Source organism: Mustela lutreola, chromosome 8 (assembly GCF_030435805.1).
Source record: "Mustela lutreola isolate mMusLut2 chromosome 8, mMusLut2.pri, whole genome shotgun sequence".
Classification (NCBI taxonomy): Eukaryota; Metazoa; Chordata; class Mammalia; order Carnivora; family Mustelidae; genus Mustela; species Mustela lutreola.
In genome coordinates, this window is record NC_081297.1 from 92,644,004 (window position 1) to 92,656,564 (window position 12,561).

General features: G+C 39.2%; 1 protein-coding gene across 1 annotated transcript in view; it reads right to left on the reverse strand.

Annotated features, from left to right (window-relative positions):
• The window catches only part of PTPRO (protein tyrosine phosphatase receptor type O), a 246,623-nt gene that overhangs the window by 72,656 nt on the left and 161,406 nt on the right, over window positions 1-12,561 (reverse strand). The window contains exons 8-11 of the mRNA XM_059185967.1: window positions 7,647-7,767; window positions 7,103-7,296; window positions 5,691-5,802; window positions 588-739 (exon numbers count right to left, since the gene is read on the reverse strand). Of these exons, the coding sequence (XP_059041950.1) occupies window positions 588-739; window positions 5,691-5,802; window positions 7,103-7,296; window positions 7,647-7,767 (579 nt within the window). The remainder of the gene's footprint in view (window positions 1-587; window positions 740-5,690; window positions 5,803-7,102; window positions 7,297-7,646; window positions 7,768-12,561) is intronic.

The window sequence follows — 12,561 nt, forward strand, 5'->3', positions numbered from 1 at the left end:
CCCTTTAGCAGACAAATGGGTAAAGAAGCTGTGGTCCATATATACAATGGAATATTACTCAGCCATCAGAAAGGATGAATACCCAAATTCTCCACCAACGTGGACGGGAGTGGAAGTTATACTGAGTGAAATAAGTCAAGCAGAGACAGTCAATTATCATATGGTTTCACTTGTGGAGCGTAAGGAATAACATGGAGGGTATTAGGAGAAGGAGGGGAAAAATGAAGGAGATGAACCATGAGATACTGTGGACTCTGAGAAACAAATTGAGGGTTTTAGAGGGGAGGGGAGTGGAGGGATGCCAGGTTACCCTGGCAATGAGTATTAAGGAGGGCACATATTGCATGGAGTACCTACATGAAGTGCATGTAAACAATGAATCCTGGAACTTTATATCACAAACTAACGATGTATGGTATGGTGACTAATAAAACATAAAAAAAATTGTTCTCTCATGGGAGCCTAACATAGTGCCAAGAATCACAAGACATCTGTTTAATGTTTCAATAAATGTTTGCTTAATGGTTTTCAATAGTTTATGTTAAAGAATATTCAGATGCTCCATGTTGGGATTCAAAGAAACATACACTCTTTTTAATTTTCTTCTTTCCTTCTGCAACAACCATCCAGTGTAACATTCTCGAATGGGAGAGGTCAGTTGTGTCATCACCATACGTCCAACTGATGTATAACAGACTGTTGTAATACTCCACAGATGTGATTTCTGGAGCAACTGGGGCTATGAGGAAAGAAAGAGGTGCGCTTTAGTTTAAAAGACTAATAATAACTAAAGTACTTCTCAATAGAGCATGAAATCTCATGTAGAGTTAATTTAGAGCATTAAAGTTCACACCATAAGATGGTCCTGGGGATCTCTGAACTGCTCAGTAGTATGGCGCAGGTTGGCTGTAAAAGGCAAATACTTGTTTTCTGGAACCCCACCTTGTACGGCTCAGACTCAGTGCAGCCAGACCCATCCGTACCTGAGGATATCAAGTCTTTTTACCAATTTCACAGCTACAAGATTCCTGAAATACTCACTTCTTTGAGTATACTTGCTGCATCAATAAATTAATGGTGCAAGACATGGCTGAACTTATTTTCCAAGAGTACTAAAAAATTGGGGATCCTATAAAAGTAAATTTTTTCATTGTGGTGCAGCAAAGTGTGTATGGAAATAAAGGACAGGGTCAATACTTAGAGGGACAGAAAATAATTACTGTTTCTATAAAATAACAAGGCAATATCATTGGTCGTGTCTAACCAGTGCTTTGCAAAAAGCAGGCTCTTAATAAATGTTGCTAAAGCAAGTAGTACAAGAAGGAAAAAGGGCTCTTTGCTAAATTCTAACGCTGAGTTTATTAATTCTTAAAATTTTCTTACACATTTAAGTTTAAATTATTTCTAGTGGGGAGGAGAGTTCATTAAAAGCTTTATGATATATGATCTCTGAAAGCAAATTTTAATTATTTTTTAAACTAACTGATAATTCTGAGGGTTTTAGGAAACACGTACAGAGTTAAATGTAAAGTCCATATATGTGTATGTTGGTTTGAAGACAAGCAGGTATTCCATTCTGAGAGACCGCACAAAACCAGTTGAAAGAGTTGGAGGAGAATTTTCATAAACCATGAAGATTCATCTTCCCCAAGATGCTAATAGTACTCATAATACGCATTCATAACTATGCTTTCAAGAACAATTCTTCATTAAAGAGATTTGTAGTGCACCTGGGTGGCTCAGTGGTTAAGCATCTGCCTTCGGCTCAGGTCATGATCTCAGGATGGAGCCCTGTTTCGGACTCTCTGTTCAACAGGGAGCTTGCTTCCTGCCGCCTCCCGCTCCCCGCCTGCCTCTCTGCCTACTTGTGATTTCTCTCCCTCTCTGTCAAATGAATAAATAAAATCTTAAAAAAAAATTTTAAAGAGATTTGTAATATATAGAGTAAAAAGCATTTCTGTTTCAGGGGTGCCTGGGTGGCTCAGTTGGTTAAGCGTCTGTCTCAGGCTCAGGTCATGATCCCAGGAACATGGAATGGAACCCCGCATCAGGCTTCCTGCTCAGCGGGGAGCCTGCTTCTCCCATTCCCTGTGCTCTTCCCCCTACTTGTGCTCTCTCTCTCCCAAATAAATAAATAAAATCTTAAAAAAATTCTGTTTCATGTGAAATTAGAGTAGTATTTCTATAGGTTTGACAATAAAATCTTGAAATACCAATAATGTATCTAGCAAGTAACACAAATCTGCATCTTAGTTCAGAACAGTCTAATAAAGAAAAATAATAAAGAACTAATAATAATAATAAAGAAAGAAAGAAATAATAATAAAGAAAATAATAATTTTGGCTTCTTTTCTCTTAATTTATTTCTATGTAGTTCATTATATGTATGTATACTTGTATTTCTTTGAAGGATATTTTCTCATGTTTTAATTCTAGTAAGGACAAGAGATGTTTATAAAATTGTGAATCCAGAAGTGGGAAGCTCCCCCTCAAGGGTATTAACCAAGTCTTTAGATTTTTATCTGTATTGTTGCTTTAAAACGCAGCATATTGCTGAAAGGCCACAAGATGTCACTCTTTGTTTATTAGACACTATTTGGTATACTAGCATAATTACTATGTATTTGACTTACAGACAAAGTTGCCTAACAAAGACAGGGGACCTGAGATCCTAATAAATCCCATTTTACTCAGATATTTTATTCCTACATCCTTTTATATCACACAATTTGGCATTTTGGCTCACAACTAAAGCAGAGGTAAGAGAAGCATGTTTTGTTTGCTTTCAACTTGAAATGAAGGAAGAAAACCAAAATGAGACAAGGCTAAATTTTCAACTGTTTTTAAAAAATAAGTATAAAAATAAAAGTCAACCACCAGATATATTTTAATAGTGATTTATAGGACATAATTTCATTCTTACACTACCTGTGAAATTCTTACGCCCATTTTAGAGATGTGAAAATTGAGACTGTGTGTTTATTATATGCTTAGATGAGACCGCGAACTGCCAGAGTCAGAATGACTTAGTAGATTGTCCCAGGAAAGGATAAGAAATTCCCAGAGACCCAATTTATTGGAAATAATCGCTCACCTAGGCAAGTAGCTCACTTATTAACCTTATAACTATCTAGATTTGCTAGGCACATAACCTTTGCCAGATACTAGTTCCCAGCTTTGAAAGGCACAACACAACCATTTGAGTCCAGAACTCCAAATCCTGTTACTTTTTCATTTCTGTTGTGCCCCTTCAAAGACACTGCAAAGGACCTATCAAAGCAGTTTCCTGCCTTATTGCAGTGAGTTCTAATACAATTGGTTTTGCTCTATTAGCCAGTTGTTAGGTAGCATTTTGATTTCTGCCAATGAGAAGAGAGAAGTCCAGGAACACTAAGATAATTTGCTCTGGGTTCAACAGCTAGAGAATTTTGCAAAGCCCGGTCTGCTCAACCAAGTGTTCAGATGCAAAGTCTGGGCTTTTTCCAGAAATCTGCTCTGTCTGAGAAGGAAAGTGTTCTCAGAGAGGCAATGTCAATAAAGTTATGCCTAATGAATTATTTATACAGTAAAATTTCATTAAAATTAAGTACACAATTATTTTTTTTAGATTTATTTATTTGTTTGTTTGTTTGTATATTTATTTGACAGACAGAGATCACAAGTAGGCAGAAAGGCAGGCAGAGAGAGAGAGAGGAAGGAAGGCAGGCTTCCCGCTGAGTGGAGGGCCCGATGTGGGACTCGATCCCAGGACTCTGGGATCATGACCTGAGCCGAAGGCAGAGGCTTTAACCCACTGAGCCACCCAGGTGCCCCAAGTATACAATTATTAATATAGTCAAGAAACTAACACAGTACTTGTCACATAGCTGGTATTTTCTAACTTTTTGGTATCTTTTCATTTTTCTACTCTAGTTTACTATTAACATCTAGAATACAAGGAGCTCTTGCATTCAATTGTATTACTATTCCATTGTATTACTATTGCTAGTAAAGGAAGGAGATGTACTGTATACATTGATAGTGTAAGAGTTCACATGATTAATTTCTTTTTTTAAGATTTTAATTTTTTATTTTTTTTAAAGACTTTATTTATTTATTTGACAGAGAGAAATCACAAGTGGGCAGAGAGGCAGGCAGAGAGAGAGGAAGGGAAGCAGGCTCTTCGCTGAGCAGAGAGCCCGATGCGGGACTCGATCCCAGGACCCTGAGATCATGACCTGAGCCGAAGGCAGCGGCTTAACCCACTGAGCCACCCAGGCACCCAAGATTTTATTTTTAAGTAATGTCAACACCCAATATGGGGCTTGAACTCACAACTCCAAGATCAAAAGTCACATGCTCTACCAAGCGAGCCAGTCAAGCACCTCCACATGATTAATTTCTTTCCATTTTCTTTCATTTTGATAAAGTTTGGTAGAGTAAAACTAAATGTCCAGAGAAGAAAGTATTTTACTAACATTATTCTTCATCTTAGACATGTTTTACTTATTTCTCCTCTTAACATAAAACTAATAATAGCCTTGTAGTCCAACCAGAAGTTCCTGAAAAACTTTTGTTCAAATAGCATTAAAAAAGGGTTAGTGTTTCTTTGATGAAATTTCCCCTTTCCGTTGCCATCTCTGACCACCTCTGCTATCTCTGTTATATGATAATGAGCTAACAGTTGTTTACGTACTAAAACTTTCTGCCATATATTTCATTATTATTATTATTTTTTTTCTTTTGGAGAGGAAAAGAAAGTGGGAGAGGGTGGTGAGGGGAAAGGCAGAGGGAGAGGGAGAGAGAGAATCCCAAGCATGCTCCATGCCCAGAGTGGAGCCCGACCCAGAGCTTAATCTTGCAACTCTGAGATCATGACCTGACCCAAAATCAAGAGTGGGACCCCTAACTGACTGAGCCACTCAGGTGTCCCCTAAATGATGTATTTAAATGGAAAGTAATAATAGATACCATTATCATAGCCATTTTACACTTAAAAAAACTGAGGCTTAGGAAAGTTAACACACACAGGTTGCTCAGGGTAGGTGGCAGATCCGGATTCAAACCCAGGTCCACCTGTCACCAAAGCCCATTTTCACTGCTGCAATGGACAACACTGTCATCAGCCTGTGACTTTACTTTTTTTTTTTTTTTTTTTTTTAAAGATTTTATTTATCCACTTGACAGAGAGAGGTCACAAGTAGGCAGAGAGAGAGAGAGGAGGAAGCAGGCTCCCTGCTGAGCAGAGAGCCCGATGCGGGACTCGATCCCAGGACCCTGAGATCATGACCCGAGCCGAAGGCAGCGGCTCAACCCACTGAGCCACCCAGGCGCCCCCAGCCTGTGACTTTAAAAATGGCTTACGTAATAAGGAGATGGAGGCACTCTAGCAAATATAATCATCAAACGGGTACAATCAGTTCGTTTCAGTGAGAAGCTGAAAGCTCTGTCTGCTACAATTCTATTCTCCTCAATTCCAAATGGGGCACATAAATAAAGGACAGTAAGTCAGGATAAAAACATATTTAAATTTTTAAAAACTATCATTTGAACAAATAATGAATTTTTAGAATTGAGCATATTGCCGTAGGTGAAACTGATGATCAGTCAGTGCCCGGTGAACAACTCGAACTTTCTGGAGGTGTATCTGTTCAGAAACTCCTCAAAACAGTCTTCTCTCCCCCCAGAAGCAGTTCCCACACACCACTCACCTGTTATGAAGCTGATGGTGGAGCTGTCACAACAGCTCAATTCCGGGTCTCCCCATGTTACCATGGTAACTCGGAAGTTGTAGTACCATGCTGGCAACAGATTGGCTATCCTCTAAAAAGAGCAAGGAGACAAAAGACTAAGAGGAAGAAAACCATATTTTTGGAATTGAATTCCTTTTATTAGGCCATGAAAATAATCAATAAGCAGTCTTTAATTTTATTTCTGTGCCTTTTTGTAGTTTCCAAATTTTCCATTAAAAATTCTTTCTGGGGGCACCTGGGCGGCTCAGTGGGTTAAGCCTCTGCCCTCAGCTCAGGTCATGATCTCAGGGTCCTGGGATTGAGCCCTGCATCCGGCACTCTGCTCAGCAGGGAGACTGCCTCCTCTTCTCTCTCTGCCTGCCTCTCTGCCTACCTGTGATCTCTGTCTGTCAAATAAATAAATAAAATCTTTAAAAAAAAATTCTTTCTGGACTGAGGTAAGGTGTAAATAGAATGATATGCAAACATAGTTTTTAAAAAGATTTTATTTATTTATTTTTGACAGAAAGAGAGAGCACAAGCAGAGGGGAGGCGTAGTGGGAGAAGCAGGATCCTTGCTGAGCTGGCAGCCGGACCCATCCCAGGACTCTGAGATCCTGGCCTGAGCTGAAGGCAGATGCTTAACTGACTGAGCCACCTAGGTGCCCTGCAAACATAATCTTAAAAAAGGGATACATAGGTATAGGGTCAAATATTTCCAATATTGGTTTTGTTTTGCAGTTTCCTAAGTTGTCTTACACATGTGAAGTAGTACTAATATGTAAGTGATTGTACATATTCATCCCCCTATTTCTAAGAAAATTGGCCTCTCACAACTCCATAGTCTCCCAATTTGGACTATAAATGTGCAGCCTTGTTGGGAGGCAAATAAGTACTTCATGCGGGACCTGTAGATCCTGCACTTTAGAAAATATTCCAATCTCAGAAAGAGTAATCTTTACCTGTTCTCTTGAAAAGCATCCTCTAATGGCTTGCCATGAGAGGTATTTAATGGATGTGTGGATGTTAAGAATAGTCATCATTAGCGTTGAATGGTGTCAACTCATTATTGAATGACTAAAGCATATTTTTTTGTGTGTTTTCCTCCTCAGGAGCAGAGAGAAACAATAAGCACTTGATAGCTCTACTAAAATGTGGATACGCTCAATTAGGGGTGAAAGCTTGTTTCACATAATTACTTCTATCCCCCTCTTCTCTTTCATTCTCTCTCTCTCAATCTCTCCCCAAAACAAAAATAGTCCAGAAAGCAAAAACAACTAGAAAACTCTTGAAAGTAGTAAGCCCCCCGTGTGTATTTACAGGTAACTTTTTCTGATACATCTGGCATGGAAAGGCACGTCTGTTTACGGGGAAGTGTGACAGCTACTTACCACAGATGCAGTCAAGGAGACAGTCGCTGCAATTTCATAGTACGTTGTCCACTCTGATGTCATTGTTGCGGGGTTGAAATAAAACATTTCAACAACGTATTTTCTGAACACACCTAAGTAAGGTCTGCTCCAGCTCAGAACCACGGCCGTAGGACCCAAGGGGTAGAGCATCAAATCTTTTATCCCTGTTGGAACTAGGAAGAAGTGGGGAGGGATGAAAAAAAAAGAGCCAAGAAGGAATGTGTAGTATCTTAGCAATGGCTTCAAATTCTTCTTAATAACTAGGGTTTTCACTCTTTTGATACGATCATTGAATAAGCCATATTAGCCTCTGATGTTTGTTTTTTTTTTTTTTTTTCTGAGTCGTATATGCTAACCATATCCTCCTGGTATACAATTGTAGTCATTTATTCCTTTGGATGTAAAATATTGGGTGAATAAGTATGGTCCCCCATATATGACGGTAATGACTTGGACCTGGGCATTGGACCCCCACCGCCCAAAAAGTACCCTGATGAAGTTATTCTCGAGGCTGGCAGCTTACCGATAGCAAAGGTGACAGGATCTGAAGGTGGTCCAATCAAAGGGCCTTTTCTTAGGTACATCACGACCTGGTACTGGGCACCAGGAACCAGATTTTCAATAATAGATTTGCTTGAGTTCACCTTTAAACCAAACACCCGATATGATTTATTTAGAGCTGGGCTTTCATAATGTGACACAAAAGCTGATATCACATTCAGGGACTCCTTGTGGAGCCAGAGATGCCTTTGAAATCCAGAAGCCTTTGCTCGTTCTGGGGAAGGTCAGATTTTAGAATTAGGATGATTTATAGTTTATGTGAACACTGAAGGGAACCCAGAACATTCAAATTCTATGGCTGGATTTAATAAGCCCCGTGAACTGCTTTATACCCATCAATGTCAATTTTAACTACGTACACTGGAGACACATCAGCCTCTAACCATAATCAAATCAGCAATACCATAAGGGGAGTCTGACATCCTAAACTGTAATGTCAGCTAAAAACATACAAAGATCAGTGCAGCAATGTCTTCAGTCTCTCGTCACTTTGAAGCATATAATATCTAATTATAGAGATAGAAATGACCTCAGAGATTATCTGCTCCAAATCTCTCATTTAATAGATCAAGAAAGTAAAGCCAGGATATGGCCAAGGTCACATAGATTCAGCGCTGGGACAGGAAGCCTAGTGCTGTGACCTCTGCAGGCTGCTACGGGCAAGTCGTGGGACTAAGCGTGGAGGGATGGCAGTCAGTACTTCTCCAGGCTATTGTGACTCCATGAAAGAATACGGTAGGAAATAGTTCTCATTTAGATGAGCTCTCCTTGCTGTTCTTAAAAAAAAGAAAGAAAGAAACTCTTGGTTTGACAACAAATTTAATGTAGAGAACAGAACAGGTAGGCGAATGAAATGTTCTTGCTAAGGTTAAATGTTGGTGTTCCCGAAGATTGAGGCTTTAGCTTCCATGTCAAGGAATGTGTGACTTTGACCTTTAGAGCCTCTAATGTTGAAGACAGTCTTGCTTAGTAGAAGGAACACAGGCTTTCTATTCAGACTGCCTGAAGTCAAACCCTGAGTCTACTTCCTTGTAAGAATGGGAATTTATCTAAATTTATTTTTAATGCTTACCTTGGCTTCTTGATTGGTAAACTATAGATAATACTACTATACCTCACAGAGTGGTGAGGATGCTTAAACTAGAGTATCAATAAAGTTAACTCATTACTCAGCAACTTTTTGTCTTCTACGGTGCATAACATGCAATTGCTATGGAAAGAAGCATAAATCAATGGAGAATAGTTCTGTTCACAGCTTACCTACGCTATAAGGCGTTTTAAAAAATTATTATTAATTTGATTTTATGATTCATTATGATTTTAAGAAGAAACAGAATTGGTGATATAATATGAATTTTAAGTCTTTCCAATACCAGAAACTGATTCTACACAATAGAAATTATACAATTTGAATTGGTAGAACTTGCTCTAAATGTTAAGTGTATGTGTTGGGGGGGTGGAATAGGCATACCATAATTTCTTCACCAATAACTTAAGCAAAATAAGATTAAGTTGAATGAATACATCAGCATTTCCTTCCTATCTTTCCTATTTACACTCATATGGAAACTTTTTGCCCATGTTTTCGAAGGTGAATTCTGCTGGAGCCGTCTAGGCAAAGTTGGCCAGTTCTCCTCATCAGACAGAGCATTCCTGAAGAGACAAGCTACGAACAAGACATATATATTGTGCAAAACTAAGTAATGCGGTCTTATTTCTTTAAAATCAGTTCCTACATGGGGCGCCTGGGTGGCTCCGTGGGTTAAGCCTCTGCTTTCGGCTCAGGTCATGATCCCAGGGTCCTGGGATCGAGCCCCGCATTGGGCTCTCTGCTCAGCGGGAAGCCTGCTTCTCTTCCTCTCTCTCTCTGCCTGCCTCTCTGCCTATTTGTGATCTCTGTCTGTCAAATAAATAAATACAAAAAATAAAATCAGTTCCTACGTCATAAACTCATAATGCTCATTGTGGAGATGACTCATACCGTAGAAGAGCAAATGAAGTAAACTGGCAATTTTTCTGTCCCCCTCCCCTCATGTCCAACATTTTAGTGGGCCACCTTCCAGACCCTCCTCCACACAGATATTCATAAAGAATATGATATTGAATCATATACATGTTACATTATTAACATCGCTCCGAATTTTCCTTTAAAACTTAACAACACATCAGACAGCTAAGCATATCTGCCAATGCTAACTTAGCTCATTTCGGATATTTAGAGTAACAGGACAGAAAAAGTGTAGGCTGCTTTAGGGTGGTGTTAGTTTCTTCGGTTGGATAATATTTTAAGCGAGTAGTTGATTCTGATTATGCAAATGATTATGTGAAATCAGAACCACTTAAATATGCCATCGTATTTAATACCCCGAGAGTACCATGCTGGTGAATTAAGTTGGAGAAAGAGAGATACTGTATGATTTCACTCTGTGGAAAATAAAACTCAAAACAAATGAACAAACAAAATGAAACAAACTCATAAGTATGGGGAACAGAATGGTGGTTGCCAGAGGACAAGGGTTTTGGGTGATGGATGATATGGTGAAGGTACAAACTTCCGGTTATAAAATAAACAGGTCACGGGGATGTAATGTACAGCTCAGTGACTATAGTCAGCAATATTGTGTTGTATATTTGGAAACTGCTAGGAGAATAAATCTTTAAAAGTTTCATCACAAGAAAAAATCACAACTTTGTGTGGTGAAGGATGGCAAGTAGGCTTATTGTGATAATCATTTCACAATGTACAGAATGATTGAATCATTATGTTGTACCCCTGAAAATATGTTCTACATCAATTATCCCTCCATACAAAAAATATGCAATTATAACAAATTCACCCTAGGGACATTATACTTGTTTTTTTAAGAGGTTTTATTAATTTATTTGAGAGAGAGAGAGAACATGGGTGGGGTGGGGACAGAGAGAGAGGGAAAGCAGACACCCCATTGAGAACGGAGCCATCACCTCCTACCTGGAGCTCAAGGCAGGGCTAAAGGTGGGGCTCGCCACAGGGCTCCATATGGGGTTCCATCACAGGACCCCAAGATTAATACCCGAGCCGAAATCAGACGCTTAACTGACTAAGACACGCAGGCACCTCTACTTTTTTTTGTTTTTTAAATCAAGAAGAAACTACATGTATATACATCAGACTATTTTTAAAAAATGACCTTGGTAATAAATAATGAACACCAACTCCTTCCTGCCACCTCGTTTTTGAATATTTGCTGAGCCACCAGCCTGTATCTATGTCTACCCCTCCATGCCCTTATATATATCCCAGATCACCTTGGGATAAGTAGATTAAAGGCAGGCAGGAGAAATCCCCCTAAATACTAATTATTAAGTAATACGTATTTTATTCCCCAGAGGATCATTTCACATCTCCTCCCCCAATTTTCATCCCATCTTTGCATTCCACTATTTCCTCTCTCCCATTTCCAATGGGCTTCCTCTCCATTCCAGAGAATTCAGTTTTGCCCAATGCTCTTGCGATGAGGCACCAGTCCTGTTTCTCCCCAGTTAAAGAAATAGGAGGAAAGATGTCTTAGCATAAGAAATACTTGACAGACTATTAAATTGCAGGTTATGTACGTTGTCAGAAAATACACAGGGGCCAAAGCAGATCACATATAAAAATAAATATACATACACATATTAGATGGCTTTTTTAATCCTGAAATTTATGATTGTGTGCATGTCTTAGGAGACAGTATTGAAAGCACATTTGCTTTGAAGAATTGACCAGGTCCTTTATTTTTAACACTGATGGAGCCCAGACTTGATGTTCAACATATATTTATTAATGAATAGCACTGATATGGTTCTTAGGAGGCATACATCACAAAATACCCTTTCTACAAACATCTGCAAGCAAACCATACACAAAACAAGAACCAGCCGTGGAGAACATATACATGATGAGGACAAGTTCATGGGTACAATGTACCTACAGGGAAGGCCAGACCCTAAGCATCGTGAACTCAAAGTTCAAGTCAAATTTGTTTTATTTCTAAGACTTGACACAGGACTAGCCCAGCACCCAGACATCAGGACTGGGGTCAGGAAAACTAATGGTACTAACATTGGGTCTCACAGATGATCTAGGTCCTTTGGTATAGTCAGTCATAGAAGCAAAGTAGGGAGCGTGAAAATATAAAATAGTAAAACCTTACATTAACTGTTAATACAGTAGTCCCCCCTTATCTGCAAGAGATTTATTCTAAGACCCCCCCCCAGTGATGCCTGAAACCCTGGATAGTACTGAGCCCTATGTGGACTGTGTTTTTTTCCTGTACAAACATACCTAATGTCAAGTTTAACTTACAAATTAGCGGAGTAAGAGATTAACAATAGCCAGTAATAAAAACAATTATGACTATATATTGTAATAAAAGTTATGTGAATGAGGCCTCTCTCCAAAGATCTTATTGTACAACACTCACTACTTCATATGATGCTGTGAGATGATAAAATGCCTTCGTGATGAGAGGAAGTGAGGTGAATGGTGTAGGTATTGTGACCTGTTGTTAGGCTACTGTCAACCTTCTGACTAAATGTTGGAGGAGGATCATCGGTTTCTGGCCATGGTAACCATGGGAAACTGAATCCATGGGAAGTGAAATCACGAATGGGGGGGAGGGGGCACTACTATATGTGTTTGGTTTTAGAACCACTCTTAGTTTTGAGTTGCATCTTGAATTTTTAAAAAATTATTTTTATTAACATATAATGTATTATTTGCCCCAGGGGGTACAGGTCTGTGAATCTTCAGGCTTACACATTTCACAGCACTCACCATAGCACATACCCTCCCCAATGTCCATAATCTAGCCATCCTATCCCTACCCCCCCACCCACAGCAACCTTCAGTTTGT